The 21,877-nt window shown below is 33.3% G+C and overlaps 1 protein-coding gene across 1 annotated transcript in view; it reads left to right on the top strand.

Annotated features, from left to right (window-relative positions):
• MUSK (muscle associated receptor tyrosine kinase) overlaps positions 1–21,877 on the top strand; it is a 137,969-nt gene that overhangs the window by 15,875 nt on the left and 100,217 nt on the right. Inside the window, exons 3-5 of the mRNA XM_034967957.3 lie at positions 3,638–3,789; positions 12,498–12,625; positions 14,421–14,562. Coding sequence (XP_034823848.1) covers positions 3,638–3,789; positions 12,498–12,625; positions 14,421–14,562 — 422 coding nt within the window. The remainder of the gene's footprint in view (positions 1–3,637; positions 3,790–12,497; positions 12,626–14,420; positions 14,563–21,877) is intronic.

Raw genomic sequence — 21,877 nt, 5'->3', positions numbered from 1 at the left:
TTTCATTTGCTTATATATGCAGCAGTGGGGTTGCTGGATCATATGGTAGCTCAATTTTTAGTTTTTTGAGGAAACTTCAAACTATTCTCCATAGTGGTTGTACTAATTTACATTCCCACATCAACAGTGTACAAGGATTCCCTTATCTACACATCCTTGTGAGCATTTGTTATTGCCTGTCTTTTGGCTATAAGCCATTTTCACTGAGGTGAGATGATATCTTATTGTAGTTTTTATTTGCATTTCTCTGATGATCAGTGATGTTGAGCACTTTTTCATATGCCTGTTTGCCATCTGCATGTCTTCTTTCGAGAAATTGTTCAAACTTTTTTGCCTATTTTTGATTGGATTAATATATTTTTTACTATAGAGTTGTTTGAGCTCCATATATATTCTGGTTATTAATCCTTTGTCAGATGGGTAGTTTGCAAATATTTTCTCCCATTCTATTTGTTGTCTCTTCACTTTGTTTATTGTATCCTTTGCTGTGCAGAAGGCCTTTTAACTTGATGTGATCCCATTTGTCCATTTTTGTTTTGGTTGCCTATGCCTGTGGGTATCTCAAGAAATTTTTGCCCAGACCAATGTCCTGGAGAGTTTCCCCAATGTTTTCTTGGAGTAGTTTCATAGATTGAAGTCTTAGATTTAAATCTTTAATCCATTTTGATTTGATTTTTGTATATGGAGAGAGATAGGGGTCTAGTTTCATTCTTCTGTACATGGATATCCAGTTTTCCACACATCATTTACTGAAGAGACTGTCTTTTTCCCAGTGTATGTTCTTGGTACCTCTGTCAAAAATGAAATGAGTTCACTGCAGGTGCATGAATTTATTTCTGGGTTCTCTGTTTTGTCCCATTGGTCTATGTGTCTCTTTTGATGAAAGTACCATGCTGTTTTGGTTACTCTAGCTCTGTAGTATGATTTGAAGTAAGGCAATGTGATTCCTCCAGTTTTTTTCTTTTTTCTTTTGGCTATTCTGGGCCTTTCGTGGTTTCACGTAAATTTTAGGATATTTTTTTCTATTTCTGTGAAGAATGTCATTGGTATTTTGATAGGAATTGCATGGAATCTATAGACTGCTTTCGGTAGTATGAACATTTTAATAATATTGATTCTTCCAATCCATTAATATGGAATATTTTTCCATTTTTTTGGTGTCCTCATGAATTTCTTTCATTGATGTCTTACAGTTTTCATTATAGAGATCTTTCACTTCTTTGATTAATTCCTAGCTATTTAATTTTATGTCTGGCTATTGTAAATAGGATTATTTTTAAATTTATTTTTCATATTGTTCATTGTTGGTATATACAAATGTTACTGATTTTTGTACGTTGATTTTGTATCCTGCAACTTCATTGAATTTATCAGTTCTAATAGTTTTCTGTGGAGTATTTAAGTTTTTCCAAATATAAGAGCATATCATTTGTAAACAAAGATAATTCTTCCCTTCCAATTTGGATGGCCCTTAATATCTTTCTCTTGTCTGATTGCTCTAGGTAGGACTTCCAGGACTGTGTTGAATTAACAGTGGTGACAGTGGGCATCCTTGTTGCATTCCAGACTGGAGGAAAGGCTTTCAGTTTTTCCCCATTCAGTATGATACTACTAGCTATGGGTCTGTCATATATGGCTTTTATTATTTTGAGGCATTTTCCATCTATTTTTTGAGGGTTTTTATCACAAAGGGATGCTGAATTTTTATCAAATGCTTTTTCAGCATATATTGAAATAATCATATGTTTCTTACCCTTCATCTGTTGATATGATGTATCACATTGATTGATTTGCATATGTTGAACTATCCTTGTATCCCAGGGATAAGTTTCACTTGGTGATGATATATGATCTTTCTAATGTATTGTTGAATTTGGTTTGCTAGTATTTTGTGCAGTCTGGATAGGCCGATAATCCCAAATCATCAAGTCCTGGTTCCTTTTTTGCTTAGCAGTTTTTCCCACTTATCTTTTCCTCTTGAATTTTACTATAACCAGAAAAAAGAAATGAGGCCGCAGCTTCGACACATTGCTTAGAAATTTCCTCAGCTAAATATCTGAGTTCATCATTCACAAGCTTTGTTTTCCACATAACTGCAGGACACCATTCAGCTAAGTTCTCTGTCCTGCATAACAAGGATCCCCCTTTCTTCTTTTCCCAGTAGCATGCTCCTCATTTCCACTCAAGTCCTCAACAGTAGTGCTTTGAACATACATATTTCTACGAATAGTCTGTTCATGATAATTTAGGTATTCTTTAAGATGATGTAGATTTTCTCTACCATGCAACTCTCTTCCTTCCAATTCCTCAGGAGCAGAATCATTAACACACGTATTTCTATTAACAGTCTCTTTGAGGAAATACAGGCTTTTTCTAGCATGCTTTTCAAATTTTTTTCGGTTCTAACTATTCATCAATTGCAAAGCCACATCCACGTTTAGGTATTTGTTGCAGCAGCACCACACTTCCAGGTACCAAAACCTGTATTTATTTATTATCCTTGCTGTAACAAATTACCACAAACTTAGTGGCCTAAAACAACATAAACGTACTATGTTACAGTTCTGGAGTTCACACGTATGAAATAAATCTCGCTGGGCTAAAATCAAAGTGTTGGCAGGGCTGAGTTCCTTCTGGAGGCTCTAGGGAAGAATCTGATTTCTTGCCTTTCCTAGCTTCTAGAGGCCACCTGCATTCCTTGGCCCCCTACTCCACTTATAAGGCTAGCAATGGCACTACTCTGACCTCTGCCTCCATTGTCATACCTCCCTTTATCAATCTGCCTCTCTCTTCCATCTTTTAAGGATACTTATTATCACACAGGGCCCATTCGAATAGTCCAGAACACTCCATTTTAAGATTCTTAACATCTGCAAAATAAGGTAACATATTGACAGATTTTGGTGATTAAAACAAGAACCTCTGTGGGAGTGTTATTCTGCTTACCACACGCATTTGGCATTAAAAAACTCTTATTTGGTTAAAAGAAACTCTCTTTTATATTGCTGCTTCTCTTCCTATTTCTTTCAATTGCCCTAATTCCCTTCTCAACAAATGGTTTGCATATAATTAAATAGGTAATATATGTAAAGCATGTATTTTTATAGTTCGAAATTGTTTTCCTCCGTTATGTATCCCAAGTAACTAGAAGTGAGCCAGGCACTTGTTAGCAATCAGTAAGTAATTGTTTAATGAAAGAATAAATATTCAACTAATCATTAGTTACTTCTATAAGTAATTAACCCTTTCTGTTCATCGTATTTATACGTATGCATGTTCATTATCTATTAATAGCTGCTACTTCCCAGAACTTATTGGGAGAAGACACCTATATCTTGGTTTTATATGCTTTTCTGAATAAAGTAAACTTTACATTTTGTCTTATCAGTGGGCATCACCCTTTGAAAGCATTTTTGAAGGACTATGGTACTTTGACTATTGGAGCCTAAGAAAGATGAGAATATAATGTTAGCTTTATATTATCAAGTAAGGTTATTCTATTATTCAGAACTCACTCAAGTTTCCTCTCACCTTTATTCTACTTCCTCATTAACAAGTCATTGGTTTGATACATTAATCATGGCAAAAACAATCACAGAGGAAGCACTAATCTGTCATTTTTTTCTGTGACCTGCAGGCTCTTTGACACCCGGTACAGCATCCGGGAGAATGGGCAGCTCCTCACCATCCTGAGTGTGGAAGACAGTGATGATGGCATTTACTGCTGCACGGCCAACAACGGTGTGGGAGGAGCTGTGGAGAGTTGTGGAGCCCTGCAAGTGAAGATGAGTGAGTGGGAAAGAGATTCATCTATTGATTTGAAAGTTGACTTGGTACACTTAGTTTTGTATTTATTTTTTACATTTTTTTTTGAGACAGAGTCTCACTCTGTTGCTCAGGCTGGAGTGCAGTGGCATGATCTCGGTTCACTGCAGTCTCCACCTCCTGGGTTCAAGTGATTCTCCTGCCTCAGGCTCCTGAGTAGCTGGGACTACAGGTGCGTGCCACCAAGCCCAGCTAATTTTTCTATTTTCAGAAGATACAGGGTTTCACTATGTTGGACAGGCTGGTCTCGAACTCCTGACCTCTGGTGATCCGCCCACCTTGGCATCCTGAAGTGCTGGAATTACAGGTGTGAGCCACTGTGCCCCCCCTGACTTGGTACACTTTAAAACAGTCAGTAAATAGAGATTTTCTCAGGCCTGGTGATTCAGCAGTGAGACAAGTTCAAGTTCAAGCACAACCCTGAGGCCAATTAATCCCACACCTCTTATGCCTGCTATCAACCACTACCCTAAGGCAAGCCTCTCAATTCTCTATCCTCTCCCATTTTCTTACCTTCACTCATCTCCTGACTTCTTCCACCCTGAATTCTTTCACCAGGAAAACTTCCTCTGAAACATTTACCCTACTCCTGTGAAACACAACCAAACACCCTTTTTATTTCTAACCTCTTTGCAGACACTTTTGCCTTATTTCAAATTTGATACTCTTCTGAGTGATTTTCTGCTTCAGTGGAAGCTGTTCTATTTTCTCCACTTCATGTCTACAAGACTGCCAAACACTAGTAGGTAATCTCCCAGCCCTCAGTGTTGCTTTTAAACCATTCTATTTTGTATTCCTATACAAAATCTTTCCTCTGATGAGGGCTTATGCCATTCTGACCTATCTTTTCTCTAACTGTATTCATCATGTCATCTACTCTTCTAGGCACTTCCCCATATTTATTAAAAACTTTGATTCCAGGCTTACTATCTTTCTATCCATCTCTACTCCTGCAATTACCCTAAGAAATTTTAACAGCCATGAAATAGAACCACTAGCCACTTAATTCTCATAATTCCTTGACCTCCAGAAATCCAGTGATGTTTGTCTATTTTTCAATTTTAAGGCTCATACTTTTAATCTCTATGGACACACGTATGTAGTCGTTAAGGTAAGTCTGCCACTGTGAGGAAAGGTAGTTTCATTTTATTTTTTTAACTTTCATTTTGAGTTCAGGGGTACATCTGCAGAATGTGCAGTTGTTTTACATAGGTAAACATGTGCCATGGTGGTATACTGCACAGATCATCCCATCACCTAGGTATTAAGCCTAGCATCCATTCTATTCTTCTTGATGTTCTCCCTCCCCACACCAACACCCCTGACAGGCCCCATGTGTGCTGTTTCCCCCCATGTGTTCATGTGTTCCCATCGTTAGCTCCCACTTATAAGTGAGAACATGCAGTGTTTGGTTTTCTGTTCCTGCATTAGTTTACTGAGGATGATGGCTTCCAACTCCATCCATGTCCCGGCAAAGGACATGATTTCATTCCATTTTATGGCTCTGTAGTATTCCATGGTGTATATGTACCACATTTTCTTTATCCAGTCCATCATTAATGGGCATTTAGGTTGTTTGTGTTAACTGTTTTATTGTTTTTTTGTTATATATAAATATATGTAAACATATATTTAAATATAAATACATACATATATTTAAATATATACAAATATATATTTAAATATATAAAAACCTTTAAATATAAATACGTATAACTATATATTTAAATATATAAATATATAGCTATAGTTATATATAGTTATATATTTATATTTAAATATGTAGTTTTATAGTTTATTTCTATAAACTATAGAAATAAACTATATTTATATAAATATATAAATAAACTATATATTTATATAAATATAAATATATAATATATATTTATATTTATATAAATATATAAATATATAATATATATTTATATTTATATAATATATAACTATATAATATGTAAATATATAAATTATATATTTATATATTATATAGTTATATATTTATATATAAATATATAGCTTTATATTTAAATATATATTAAATATATATATTAAATATATATTAAATATATATATTAAATATATATATTTAATTTAATTTAATTAAATTAATTTAAAAAATTAATTTAATTAATTAAAAAATAAATTTAATTAAATTAAATATATATTAAATATATATTTAATATATATAAATATATATTAAATATATATTAAATATATATTTAAATATAAATATATAAATATATAAATACATATTTATATATATGTAAAAAATAGATGTAAAAAATACTTATTTATATCTAACATATGTAAAAAATATAAAAATATGTAAAAAATACTTATTTATATATAACACATAAAAAATATGAAAATATGTAAAAAATACATATTTATATATAATATATGTAGAAAATATGAAAATATGTAAAAAAGACATATTTATATACGTAAAAAATATAAAAATATGTAAAAAATACATATTTATATATAGTTATATATATTTATATATTATATATATTTATATATATTTATTATATAATATATAATATATTATATATTTTAGTATATATAATATATTATATATTACTATATATTAGTAATATACCATATAATATACATAGTATATTATAATATATAACTATATATGTTATATATAGTTATATATAATATGTAAACTATATAATATATATAAACTATATATAATATATAGTTTATATATATTTTAATATATAATATATAACTATATATTTAAATATATAAATATGTAACTATATATTTATATATAACTATATATTTAAATATAAATATAAATATATATTTAAATATAAATTATATAAATATACATAAAAATACATATTTAAATATATATAAATATATATTTAAATATAAATATATATTTATATATTATAAATTATATTATAAATATATATTTATATATTATAAATTATATTATAAATATATATTTATATATTATAAATTATATTATAAATATATATTTATATATTATAAATTACATTATAAATATATATTTATATATTATAAATTATATTATAAATATATATTTATATATTATAAATTATATTATAAATATATATTTATATATTATAAATTATATTATAAATATATATTATAAATTATATTATAAATATATATTTATATATTATAAATTATATTATAAATATAATTATATATTATATATTATAATATATAAATATATATTATATATTAATATAAGTATAAATATAGAAATATATAATGTAAGTATAAATATAGAAATATAGATTATATAAGTATAAATATAGAAATATATATTATATAAGTATAAATATAGAAGTATATATTTAAGTATAAATATATAAATATATAAATATATATTTAAGTATAAATATAGAAACATATAAATATATATTTAAGTATAAATATAGAAATATATATTTAAATATAAGCATATATAAATATATATATTTAAATATAAGCATATATAAATATATATATTTAAATATAAGCATATATAAATATATATATTTAAATATAAGCATATATAAATATATATATTTAAATATAAGCATATATAAATATATATATTTAAATATAAGCATATATAAATATATATATTTAAATATAAGTATATATAAATATATATATTTAAATATAAGTATATATAAATATATATATTTAAATATAAGTATATATAAATATATATATTTAAATATAAGTATATATATAAATATATATTTAAATATAAGTATATATATAAATATATATTTAAATATAAGTATATATATAAATATATATTTAAATATAAGTATATATATAAATATATATTTAAATATAAGTATATATAAATATATATTTAAATATAAGTATATATAAATATATATATTCAAATATAAGTATATATAAATATATATATTCAAATATAAGTATATATAAATATATATTCAAATATAAGTATATATATAAATATATATTCAAATATAAATATATATATAAATATATATATTCAAATATAAATATATATATAAATATATATATTTAAATATAAGTATATATAAAAATATATATATTTAAATATAAGTATATATAAAAATATATATATTTAAATATAAGTATATATAAAAATATATATATTTAAATAAATATATATATATTTTTTGAGACGGAGTCTCGCTCAGGCTGGAGTGCAGTGGCGTGATCATGGCTCACTGCAACCTCTGCCTCCTGAGTTCAAGCAATTCTCCTGCCTCAGCCTCCCAAGTAGCTGAGATTACAGGCATGTGCCACCGGACCCTGCTAATTTTTGTATTTTTGGTAGAGTCAGAGTTTCGCCAAGTTGGCCAGGCCAGTCTCAAACTCCTAATCTTGAGTAATCTGCCCGCTTTGGCCTCCCAAAGTTCTGGGATTACAGGCATGAGCCTGTTTGTGTTAACTCTTTATCAGCGTACCCAATCGATGACTCACTATTGGCCTTGTCACCCACTGGAAGTAGTCTGCATTTAAAATCCTCAGCTTCAGTATGTCACTCTCATCATGGACATTTTTTGGTACAGCCTTGTCAGATGAGCAAAACAGTTTCCCATACTCATGATTTGCCTCCGAGTAGTTTGTGGGCACAAACTACCATTGTCTCCTTCTCAGCTAACAACAGTGTCTCAGTCTCTCTCATTCTCCTACTCTTGCTATACAACCTCAACATCACCAGCATCATCATGTTCTCTTACCTTGATTCGTCTCTGTTCTCCTTTCCATTGATTCCCCAATGGGGCTTTTATTTCTTTCCATACTGAGTTCTTTCTTCTACCTGGTGATGTATCATCAAACACTGCCTTACCAGCATCTTTAAATCTCATGGCCTCCTGTCCTGTAAGCATCTGCTACTTGCAAACTGTCAATCTTACAATGATGTAACCTCCATCTTCTCTTCTCTGACATGCTTATAACCATACATACGGGCACCACACAAATTAGAGGAATTTAGGTCTACTTGGGACATTTATTTTTAGTTTTTGTGTTGTTGTCTTTCCTCATTATTTCTTATCTTTTGTTATTTTGCTGGAGGAAATCATTAGGTACTTTGTTCAGAGTGTGAAGATGTAAAATATTTCCTGAATTTGTGCATGATTGGAAGTCTTCATTTTGCTTGCATTGTTGGATAATAATTTTGCTGCATGCAGAATGAGAGTTTTAAAAGCCCTTTTCTTTAGTTTTAGTAGATATCCTCTGTTGCAGATGAGAAGTCTTTTTCTTATTTCTTTACAAGTAAATCTGATGTCTCTCTTAAAAAGTTTAGGATTTTTCTTTTTTTTCTAGAGTTCATAAATTTCACAAATTGACAAGAATATATTAGGTGTATTTTTAAGAATTATTGCTACTCAGTTTTAGGTGGGCCTTGTTTTTTTGTTTGTTTGGTTGGTTGGTTTTTGTTTTGTTCTGGTTTTTTTGAGACAAGATCTCACTCTGTAACTCAGGCTGTAGTGCAGTCGTGTGACCATGGCTCACTGCAGCCTTGACTGCTTGGGCTAAAGCAATCCTCCTGCTTCAGCCTCCCAAGTAGCTAGGACTACAGGCATGAGCCACCATACCAGGCTACTTTTATTTATTTATTTACTTTTTTTTGGTAGAGATGAGTTCTCAGTATGTTGCACATACTGAGTCTTGAAGTCCTGTGCTCAAGTGATCCTCCCACCTTGGCCTTCCAGAGTATCGAGATTATAGGAGTGAGCCACTGCACCCAGCCTAGGTGGGCCTTTTTGATCTAAAGACCAAAGCTTTTTTGAAAGGTACATTTTCTCTGTTTTTTTTTCTTTTTTCCTTCTCTATGACTTCAAATTTTTCTCCTCATATTTTCTGCATGTCTTAATATTCTACTCTCTTGAAGATTCCTTTTACTTTTTCTTCATATTATGAATGTGGTCTCCAGTATGACTATTCTGTCATTCTGAGTGTTTTGGTCTTAAAAACTATATTTTTAATTTCTAAGAATTTCCTTGATGTCTCTGTTGTCATAACAAACTCACTTGTATGATACAATATTCACTTAAGCTTCTAAGGATATCACTAGTGCATCTTTTAAAAAGACATTTTCTTTTTTCCCCTGCATTACTTTTATTTCCTTCAGAAAAAAAAAAAATTGATTTTGTTTGGGTTCCATCCTTTTATGTTTACAATTTTTCTCAAATTGATCTTTTATTTTTTGATCATAAATATACATGGAGTGTTCAGTTAATTAGGATAAAAAGCTGGTGGGAATAGCATGACTTTATGGAATACTGATTTGGTACTTACTGTGAGTAAGTAGGTGGGGATCTGCCTATATGCAGGCTTCCCTTCAGTATGCAGAGAAGTAAGAAATCAAATAAGGAAGTTGGAATGCTCTCATTTGCTAAATAATGAAGACTTCATTCTGAGGATGAAACACATTCAAGTATTTCCTTACTTTGTGACACTACCTTTCTTTTGAATGTTTTGCGTATTCTCTCTGGCCCAATTGTTCTTGATTTGGGTTCTATACTAAATCCCCTTTTCTTTTCTTGCCTTCTTTTTTCCAACCTCTCCTTTGGAGATCTCATCCATTCATGTGGATATACACCGGTGTGGCCATTCCAATTGCTAAAATTTTGGAATGCTTCCATACTTCTTGGAAAGATCTGTTTTATAAGGCTCCCGAGATCCCCCAACCCCTATCACTACTCCAGCTCTCTTAAGCCCTCCCCCAAGAGCTCCCTCCCCTAAATTCCTAATGGTCCATCAGCTAAAATCTCAATGCTGGCACAGCGGGATACTTCCAGCATCCTGCTTTAAGGTGACCAGTTCTGATTGGTCAGTACTTATGACTCCACCCTGAATCATGTTCCCTTACAGTGGGGATCCGTGGCTATGCGTCAATACCCTAGTCATTCCTAGTTGACTTTACATTCAATTTCCCAAAAGGGAATTCCTCACCCCTCACCTAACAGATGACCAAGACATCATGTCACTGAGAAGATAGGAGATTTTTGCTTTAAGCAAAGGTCTTTACCTAAGACATTATCTGTGCCTCAGCTTTACCATAGAGATCTTGTTCAGGGAACCTATGGAAGGCATAGATAACACTTTATTCGACTGTCATAGGAATATCAAGTGCTCAGCTAAGTTTTTCCCAGCAACTGTATGACAATACAACTCACAGTTGAGGAACCTGGCCAGTACTGTATTTACATGTAGGTATTTACAGTTTATTAGAAGGAGAGTTGTATGCTATAGATAGCAGGCAAAGTAATAAAGTTGTTATTTTCCTATATTGTAAAGCCTTTCTTGTATTTTTGCTATAACACAGGGCCACAGGAACTCTAAATGGCAATGAATGCTTAGATTGAAAACCAACAGGTCTCACGCCTGTAATCCCGGCACTTTGGGAGGCCGAGGCGGGCAGATCACGAGGTCAGGAGATCAAGATCATCCTGACAACAGGGTGAAACCCCGTCTCCACTAAAAATACAAAAAAAATACAAAAAAAAAAAAATTAGCTGGGTGTGGTGGTGGGCGCCTGTAGTCCCAGCTACTCGGGAAGCTGAGGCAGGACAATGGCATGAACCCGGAAGGCGGAACTTGCAGTGGGCCGAGATAGCGCCACAGCACTCCAGCCTGGGAGACAGAGCGAGACTCCGTCTCAAAAAAAAAAAAAAAAAAAAAAAAAAAAACCCAACAGGTCATGAAGGCTTTGCAAGTATCTCTTACCACCAACAACACCAAAGCCCCCACTCCTCTCCCTCACATTGAAGTAGAAGAAAACAAAGTCCATATTTCATGCCTTCCTTTGTCAAAATAACAAATTGGTTACGGCACATGTCCTGCAAGAAATAAAATGTGTCCATTGCTCAGTAGTCTCTCTTGCGAAGTCCCCTTCTGTATCTGTAACGTAAAATTCCTAAGGACATAAATGTAGTTTTAATTATTTTACGAATAGTACTAAAATAACTGGCATCCTGAACTTATCAATTCTTTTGTATATTAGATTTAATAACTTTGTTTGAAAGTTTCATATTTGAGAATAAAAATTAACTGGCATAAACTATTTCTTCTGAAAGATTAAAAGTGTTTGAACAGTAAATTACATGTTTGCTTTACAGAATTGAGTCCCCCCAAATTGTATGACGGAATTTCTTCTGATTGTTAATATAATAATATCTGGTTTACTTTCTAGAGAATGAATGTATTTAATTAATAATCATCAAATTTAATAGTCAAATTAAGATGGAAGCTAAAGGGAAAATAGGTCATAATTTCTAACTAGGTAAGAATATAGTTATATCAAAATTTTCTTTTCAAATGTTTTATGTCTATCAGTATGAATTAAATAATGTTGAATTGCTATGGTGACAGCCTATGTTAATCAGCTTTTATTAACTATCTTTTAAAATGAAGAATGCTATGGTAACTTCACACTGTTAATATTTTTCATAAATTTGTGTTTTGCTAGTAAGATTCTAATAAAGCAGAGACAACCAAGTGTTTCTAAACTGATTTCTGTTTGAGATCTACTGAGGAAAACTGTCTTTGCATTTGGTGAATTTTGTAATGTAACATGCCTCAAATGATTCTCAAAACAGATGTTTAGAATTAAATTGAAAGTTAGAAACTCTAGGTTTAATAAAGCCATATTGCCTTATTTATTTTGAATTTTCATTTCTTTTTAGAACCTAAAATAACTCGTCCTCCCATAAATGTGAAAATAATAGAGGGATTAAAAGCAGTCCTACCATGTACTACAATGGGTAATCCCAAACCATCAGTGTCTTGGATAAAGGGAGACAGCCCTCTCAGGGTAAGTGGTTATGATGTTAAAACACATATATAAAATGTATTTTACAATATAACATTTCTTTACACACTCAGTTACACACTTACAAACTTCTAGTATAAAGTAGTTTCCATGTACATTTTAACCAAATGTAAATATTTCTGTTTGCATATATGCAAACTGCATGGCATTTCATTTGGGTCTGGCTAGGGAAAAAAGAGATGGGAACCAATAATGTTAAAGATAGAAAAGGAGGCAATGAAAAAGCAAACCTGGAATCCTTTGTATTTGTTGGCTGGCTAAATCATTTATTTTTTTTTAATGTTGAATCTGAGACTTAGGGGATGAAAAAGAAAAACTAAAACCCAGGCTTTAGAACTGAGTTTCTGGAAGGAGGGAGGGAGACAAGGTTCGGAAGAAAAGAAATGAGATCTCTGGAGAGAAGTTAGGCGAAAAGACTCAAGACTCATACACAAATACCTTGGCAAATCCCTCCTGAGTCATGAAGAGTAGTCACGCCTGTAATTCCAGCACTTCAGGATGCCAAGGCCTGAGGTCAGAAGTTCAAGACCAGCCTGGCCAACATGGCGAAATCCTGTCTCTACTAAAAATACAAAAATTAGCTGGGTGTGGTGGTGTGTGCCTATAATCCCAGCTACTCAGGAGGCTGAGGCAGGAGAATAACTTGAACCCGAGAGGCAGAGGTTGCAAGTGAGCCAAGATCTCACCACTGCACTCCAGCCTGGGCAACAGAATGAGACTCCATCTCAAAAAAAAAAAAAAGTTATTATCGATATGCTTATTTTGTACTGCCTCTGTATCTTATCCCCACATTTATTGATAAATTATTATGAGGCATCATTATTGTCTTTCCATCTTTGTATCACCTAAAAGATTACAGACTATGTTTTTCATTTAACAATGCATAGTATATTTTAAGAGGAATACAAAGGTGTCACTTTATGTCAATTAACTGAACTAAGGTATAAAATTGCTCAGCTTTGCTTTATTTAAAATAAAATAAATATTGCTAATTTTTAATGATTAATTATCTGGCTTTCCTCTTGTTATAAATCTTGGTGCATTTCCTACAATGACAAACAAGGGTGGTTGTACTTATGTTACTGAATTTAGGGTTCAAAACAGAAAAGACAGATGTAATATTTAAACTCCAAAGAGTAATTTTAATATTATGTGTGAAATTTTCTAGTATTTCAAAGGACATGTACTCTTCTAAAGATACCATCTAGGGTGCAAGGTAAACCTGATAGTTAAAAGCAATGTGTTTATTTATTTATATTTCAATAGCTTTTGGGGTACTAGTGGTTTTTGGTTGCAAGGATGAACTGTATAGTGGCCAAGTCTGAGATTTTAGCGCGCCTATTACCTGAGTGCTGTACATTATACCCAGTATGTAGTTTTGTATGTCTCACCACCCCACTCTGCAACATTTCCCCCTTGTAAAAGCAATGCTTTTAATCAGATTTAGCTGTGACTTTGGGGAAGCAAAATAAGCCCATATACATATATATATTATACATATACATATTATATATATATAATATATATATACACACACTCATGGGATGAAAGAAAATAAAAATAAACTATACCTCATAGGACCCTGGTGAAGATTAATTTAGGTACTCTTGCACTATTTCATTTAATATTGTATGTTTTACATAATAAGTGGCCAATAAAGGTCAAAGCGATATCTTTGATGATGATAATAGTGATGACAATAAGTTGATGATATTTGGCAAATGTATCCTTGATAGACCCATAAACATTTTTGAATTCACGTCCCTATCTCTGGCAGGAAAATTCCCGAATTGCAGTTCTTGAATCTGGGAGCTTGAGGATTCATAACGTACAAAAGGAAGATGCAGGACAGTATCGATGTGTGGCAAAAAACAGCCTCGGGACAGCATATTCCAAAGTGGTGAAGCTGGAAGTTGAGGGTAAGGAGCTGCATTTCTTCCCCTGGCTGTGTGACCAGGGGCCTCACTGTCTACTGTGAAGGCTGCACCTGGGCTTGGGAGAGAAGAGATGTGGGCAGCCCACTTCCCTCAGTTGTTCCAGATATTAGGCCATAAGTTCAAGCGTATGATAACAGAAAAGGAAAACTGAAAAAAGAAAGAAATTTTCACTAGTATAAAAGGTCATATTCCATTGATTACTCACAATCACTGGTAATTTTTACCAAAACAGACTAAATTTACTGTAACAGTAAAATAATAGAAACCCATTTTAGAATGTCTTCCTGGTTTGGACAATTCTTCCCTCATTTAAAGACTTGGGCGTAATAATTTTAATCTTTTTAATCATATAGAACAACTTTAAAAAGATGTGATAAGGAGGAAAAAGTAGCTATTTTCAGATAGTGTTCTATCACAAAGCTTGAAAAAAAAATTAACTCAAATCGTAAAGCCAAAAATAATCCCAGTTCTATGAGTTATGTTATCAAAATCGTTTTTCTTTTCTTTCTGAAAATATTTTTTAATCAGCTAATTCAATAACTTGGTGTGAAAGGTCTTCACTGAGAAATCAGAATCCAAATAGGTCTAGGTGTTCTATTTGCTTGTTAGTCGGGTCCTTCTTGACCTAAAATTGCACCACATTTTGCTTAAAAAGAACTATCAGCACACTTCTATTAGGCGAATAAACTGAGTACAAACCCTTCCTAGCTCTTCCTGTTGTATGCCAGAGAATTAACATCTTTGGCTCCTAGCTTTCTCACCTGTTAAGTGGGGTTTGCTCTATTTAATGAAGTTAGGTGTTGATAATGTTTAGCAGAGCATCTGGTCCTTTGTGCAACCTCAATAAATGTTGGCTATAAGAATTATCATCTATTTTTCTGCTTTTCTCTTATCTTATTGATAAGTGTTAGAGTATCACATACTGGCACAAATTACAGTTCAATCAGGAAAAGACTTGAAGAGTTCTCCATATTTTACTTTGATTCTGTCCTACTTTCCTTAGGCCAAAATCTATCCTTTTCTGCATATTTCCTTCTCACTCATATAGTTTTCTATTAACTCCTTTAAGATTATTTTTATTTCCTTGATGGACATTCCTGTCACAGCTTTAATGATCTCGTTTCCCACATTTGCCTCCAATTGAGGTAACATCTTTATTATGTCATTGTACCAATTGCTCATAAAATTTTCATTAATTCCTCATGGAAAATAATGAGGTTGGTGGGAATAGTGGCTGTCAGAATATAAAAATACATTTTCAGCAAGTTGCTGTAATTTAATATCTTCTAAATAATCAGTGCTATTTGAAGCTCCGTATTCAACAACCAGTTGATATGATTTATTCAGTAAAAACTAAATAAACCTACAAACCCACGCAGACACACATTCAGACTCACTGAATATCTGTCTGCCTAGATCCAGTGTTTTCTTGTTCTGTCTAAGGAATGATGCAGACTTAATGCTATCCATTTGTATAAAATATCACAGAGTTTTTCTCTTTAAGATATTAAAAATAAGCTTTCTGTATTATAATATTTAATACTGATCATTTAGGTCACTAGCTTCATAGATATTAAAACAACTTGCTTTACCTTTGACCTAGAGAAAATTATCACCGAACTCCATTAGTTGGAGTTATTATACAGTTTGGTTTTGTGTTACCATTTAATTTTGTATCATGCCTATCAGTAACATTGAATACTGCCTCTTTTCTCGTAACCTTTAAATGGTCATGCTTAGTGCTTTAAAAGTTAATATATGCTAGAGATTGTATTAAATTTGCTAGAACTGAGAGCTCATAATATCATTTAAAGTTATTCTAACTGTAGGTAAGATGATTTTCGCACACATTTAGCACACATGTCTATTTCTACCCTCATCTTAGTCCCTATTAAAATAGCCAAAATATGTGACATGCTTAGCACAATTGCTGGTACATAATAAGCATTTAATAAATGGAATCTACTATACTTATTATGATTAAAACATAAAATTGTAACAAATTTGCTTTGGCTCTGGAAGCTCTGAAAGGTTGACTTCCACTTGAATAAATAGTTGAGGTATTTTCATAAGATATAATGTAGACGTGACCTATTTAGAGGTAAGGCTAACTCAACCTACAACTCAGAACAAGTTTTTTTTAAAAAAAAGCAACTGAGAAATGACTGGAAAAACCTCAAAAGTACATGCAGATGCCTGCTAGTTTGGCAATGATGAGGACTGAAGATGATGAGGCAGGGCCATCGTCAGTTGGGGCAGACGAGCATATGTATGTATCAAGTCGTAACTCTGCAAATTAGTTATGCAGTGACTATATCGAATCAGAACTCTATGGTGCCATTTGATGCTGGGCTACATGTAACACAGATGGGCATACAGGAAAAGATAGAGTTTTGTCATTGATAGCCTCTAATAAAGATAAACATGCCAGGCCATGGATTGGGTACCATGTGTTAACTAAATCTTTGTTGTTACAACTGTGAAAGAAACACCCTACCACACAGAAGTAAAGCTCCCTTTCTAGATTGCCATTCTCAGACTGCTGGACCTCTGCAATGGAAATATAAAGGTATCCTATACTTTGGTCTTGCCTTAAAATGTTCAAACGGTGACATACAGAATTATTGATGGAACCATCTAACTCAAGCGTGGTGCAGCATGGATGTCTTTCTGAAAGGATGTCCAATGGGAAGGCTAACATTTTAAAAGGTTCCATTGAGGCTAAATGTTTTATGTGGATTATCTTGTTTAATTCTCACTAAAAGTCTGTAACAAGGGCCCTATATTCTGCCATTTTAGGAAACAGAGGAATAGAGAGGATCGCTAACTTACACAAGGCTGCACAGATAGCTGTGTCTAAGAATTTGAGTCAGGCTGAATACTGTCTGTTCTATTAAAGAATGAGATAGTCCTGTGTGACATTGTCAAGAGAAGTATCTAGATGAAAATGAGGGGAAAACCAGAATTCTGCAAATGAAGGAGAGGATGGGAGCTGAAAAGAAATAGACAGGAGGTATTGACAAATTTTTTGATAAATTTTTCAGAGAAAGGGGAGGAGTCAAAAAAGGGAGCAGTAGCTGGAGCTATGTTTGGTGTGTAGATCACGTTGCATTGCAAGATTTCTCTTCGAAAAATATTGAAATGTAAAAAAATTTAAATGTTAAAATATTAATGAGACTGAGCTCAGAGAGAAGAAAAATTTGAACATACATAAGAGAACAAAATACTCAATGAAATGTGGTGCTGGATAATGCACAAGGGTTGTATTTGGGGGCCAAGTAGAATGATAAACTGTATACAGAGGGTGACCACATGTTCTGGTTTTCCCAGGACAGTTCTGGTTTACACCTGTTGTCCTGGAATCATTATTAATAGAGTCTCTCTTTTACTTTCAGAAGTATCCAAGCTTCCACGATAAATTATATGGTTACTCTCCTTAGACAGGAAGACAGAATGTCCTTGTAATAGGAAGAAAGGAGAAGAGGGAAGTTTTCAGTATAAATCAGTTCATAAGTATGATGGATAGAATTTGAGAAAATTCTGTTCTTATGGTCTCTATTTCCTCTAGGAAGGAGAAATTAGGGTTATCTTTTGAAAACACTTTTGTTAAAGGGTCAGGGAAGGGGGTGGGGATGAAGTGAGTTCTAAAATAGCTGTGGAATGGGAGAGATGACTCACAAAGTAAACCAGGATTGTAGGGCAGCATTAAAGTTTTAGTAGAGAGCAGGACCGTGAATATGGAGTAGCATCAATGCACATGGTTGCAGGGTTTTTCCCTCCAGTGTTGCTCTGCTGTACAGGTGTAAGTTCAGAAAATAGCAGAAAGCTAAATTCAAAGGCAAGACATAAATGTTGGAGTTTTGTCAGGAAGGAAAATAGGGCAAAGGATTTGAGACTATTGCAAAAGAGAGATTGAAGCATGAATCATGGAATCCTTAGGTACCAAATACACCTATAATTTCTCTTTCTTTTCTTTTCTTTCTTTCCGTCTTTCTTGTTTGTTTGTTTTGTTTTGTGACAAAGTCTCACTCTGTTGCTCAGGCTGGAGTGCAATGGCACAATCATAGCTTACTGTAGCCTCAAACTCCTAGGCTTAAGTGATTCTCCCACCTCAGCTTCTTGATTAGCTGGGGCTACAGGTGTGCACTACTGTGCTCAGCTATTTTAGTTTATTTATTTTATTTTATTTTATTTTATTTTATTTTATTTCATAGAGACAGGGTCTTGCTATGTTGCCCAGGCTGGTCTCAAACTCCTCAAGCAATCCTCCAGCCTTGACCTCCCAAAATGTTGGGATTATAGGCATGAGCTACCATGCCCAGCCATACCTATGATTTAATATCCAAATATGAAATATCCTCAGATATGAGCCTAGGATTAAACACTATAGCTCCAGCAATATAACAGACAAGATAATATGAAAATCTTCCAACTAGCCCGGAAATGCTGGGCTAGTTGTATAACTGATAAGAATAAAATATAAATCTCTGGAAGCTCGAAATGGACAGGAACTGCAAAAACCATAAGCTCAATGAGCTGGTTTCTTATCGTTCTAAAGGTAATGGGACAGGTGCTCATCTCCATAACCTAGGAGATTGGTTTGAAGACCCTTAAAGGGGCAGGAGACAGGGTCTTGGCCCATGTGAAATGGAGGTTAGCATTCAGACCCTTGTATAAAGCTGAGAACCACAAAAGTAGAAAGATGGGCCAGAAATTCCATCTTTGGGCACAAAAACACAACACAATGGCTTGTCTGTCTTTAGTCGTGAGGGAGAAAAAACCAGGTCATCTTAGGAGTGAATATTCAACACTCAGGACTATAGCTTCCATAGGCTTGATATTGACTTAATACCATCAGCACAGTCTGGGAATTCTCAGCTGGAAAAATGAACATACAAACTGGTTTCAGGCTGGGCACAGTGGCTCACCCCTGTAATCCCAGCACTTTGGGAGGCTGATGGCTTGAGCACTGGAGACCAACCTGGGCGACATGGCAAAACTCCATCTCTACAAAAAATATAAAAATTAGCCAGGTGTGGTGGTACATGCCTCTAGTCTCAACTATTTGGGAGCCTGAAGTGGGAGGATGGCTTGAAACTGGGAGGTGGAGGCTGCAGTAAGCCAAGATTGTGCCACTGCACTTCAGCCTGGGCAACAGAGTGAGACCCTGTCTCAAAATAAAAAAAAAAAAAAAAAAAAAAAAAAAAAAAAAAAAAAAAAAACTACATACACATAAAACATTGGTTCCAGGCCAAAAAACCCACACACATACAAAACATTGGTTCCAGGCCAAAAATTTAACAAGAAAAAAAAGCTAAAAGAAGAAGCACTTTACCCAGGTTACATAGGCTTTTCATGGATATACCTACACTGAGGATGAGTTCACAATGCAAAATTGTCACACCTACAGAAAACAACCTACCTTGAGTGAGTGTTGTCCAACATAATATACAAAGAAAATTCAGTTAACCACATAACATCATAGAAATTATAAAATAAGTATGCTTAAAGTAATTAAAAATGCAAAAGGAGGAATAAGGAAAACAAAAATACATTAGGGCCAGGCACAGTGACTCACGCCTGTAATCCCAGCACTTTGGGAGGCAAAGGCAGGCAGATTACTTGAGGTCAGGAGTTCAAGACCAGCCTGGCCAACATTGTGAAACCCTGTCTCTACTAAAAATACAAAAATTAGCCAGGCATGGTGGTGCACGCCTGTAGTCCCAGCTACTCAGAAGGCTGAGACAAAAGGATCTCTTAAACCCAGGAGGCAGAGGTTGCAGTGAGCCAAGATTGCACCACTACACTCCAGCCTGGGCAACAGAGTGAGACTTTGTCTAAAAAAAAAAATTAAATAAATAAATAAATAAGGCAGACAGGCAGTTTTGATAAATAATTAAACACAATTTTAACACATAAAAATATAATTAAAATTAAAATTCAATGGATGAGTAATAGTATATTAGAGATAAAGAGATAATTCAGCCATTAGAAATCAGCTCTTCAGAATTTAGAATTCAGTGCAGAAAGATTTTGAAAGCATAGAAAAGATGAAACTGAATTTAAGAAATGATAAAAGATATATTACAGAAAATATGAGAGGCAATACTCAAAAACATGATGACTAAGAACTTTCCAGCATTGATGAAAGACTTAAATCTTCAAGTACTTGAAGCATACCAAGTCCCAATCGGTAAAAATGAAGAGCAGAGAAATAAGCATTTCACACCCAGTCAAATCATAAGGAAACATCAAATACAAAGAGATTATCTTAAAATATTGAAGACAGATTATTTATAAGGGACAACAATTAGGGTAACAATAGAGTGTGGGGAAACTATCACTTTCATCTATCCTTACAATTTGGTATAGCCCCATGGAGGTTTATGAAAAATAAAAATCAAACTTTAAAATGTATATAGATTTGTCTCAGCAATTTAACTTCTGACAATTTATCTAAAAGAATATTTGCACAAGTGTATGTTCAAGATTTTTTGTTACAAAGTTACTTAGTAAAAAGTTGTAAAGAACTTAAATTTGCTTCAATAGGACACCATCTAAATATGTGATGTAATTCCATGCAGCCATTAAAAAGAATGAGATGGATTTATATACATTAACTTCTAAAATTATCTACCGTATATGTGACTTGGGTCTGCTTTCCATCTCTGAGCCTCAGCTTCCTCTTCTCTAAAATAGAGATAAAAGCAGAACCTACCTCTTAGGATGCTTGATTATTAGTTATTATAGACACATAGTGTATACTATATAATTATTTGCTGTTTTATTATTTATTTCATGTATTTAATAAGTACTTGTATAGTGCTTACCATGTGCAAGGTACTGTTCTAAGTGCTTTAGAATATTAATTCATTATCAATATAATATGTTCATAAGTGAAAAAGTAAGTAAAGAACAGTATATCTTATTATTATATATTAGAGTACATGTATATCGAACTCTTAAGTCATCATCTCTGCATAGAGAATTATATGGGGGGTCCCGGCACGATGGCTCACGCCTATAATCCCAGCACTTTGGGAGGCCGAGGTGGGCGAATCATGAGGTTAGGAGTTTGAGACCAGCCTGGCCAACATGGTGAAACCCCATCTCTACTAAAAATACAAAAAATTATCTGGGCATGGTGGCAGGCACCTGAAATTCTAGCTACTCAGGAGGCTGAGGCAGGAAAATCGCTTGAACCCAGGAGGCAGAGGTTGCAGTGAGCAGAGATTGTGCCACTGCACTCCAGCCCAGGCAACAGTGCAAGATTCTATCTCAAAAAAAAAAAAAGAAA

This window comes from Pan paniscus, chromosome 11, assembly GCF_029289425.2.
Source record: "Pan paniscus chromosome 11, NHGRI_mPanPan1-v2.0_pri, whole genome shotgun sequence".
In the NCBI taxonomy this organism is placed as follows: Eukaryota; Metazoa; Chordata; class Mammalia; order Primates; family Hominidae; genus Pan; species Pan paniscus.
This window is presented reverse-complemented; position numbering and strand designations above follow the sequence as displayed.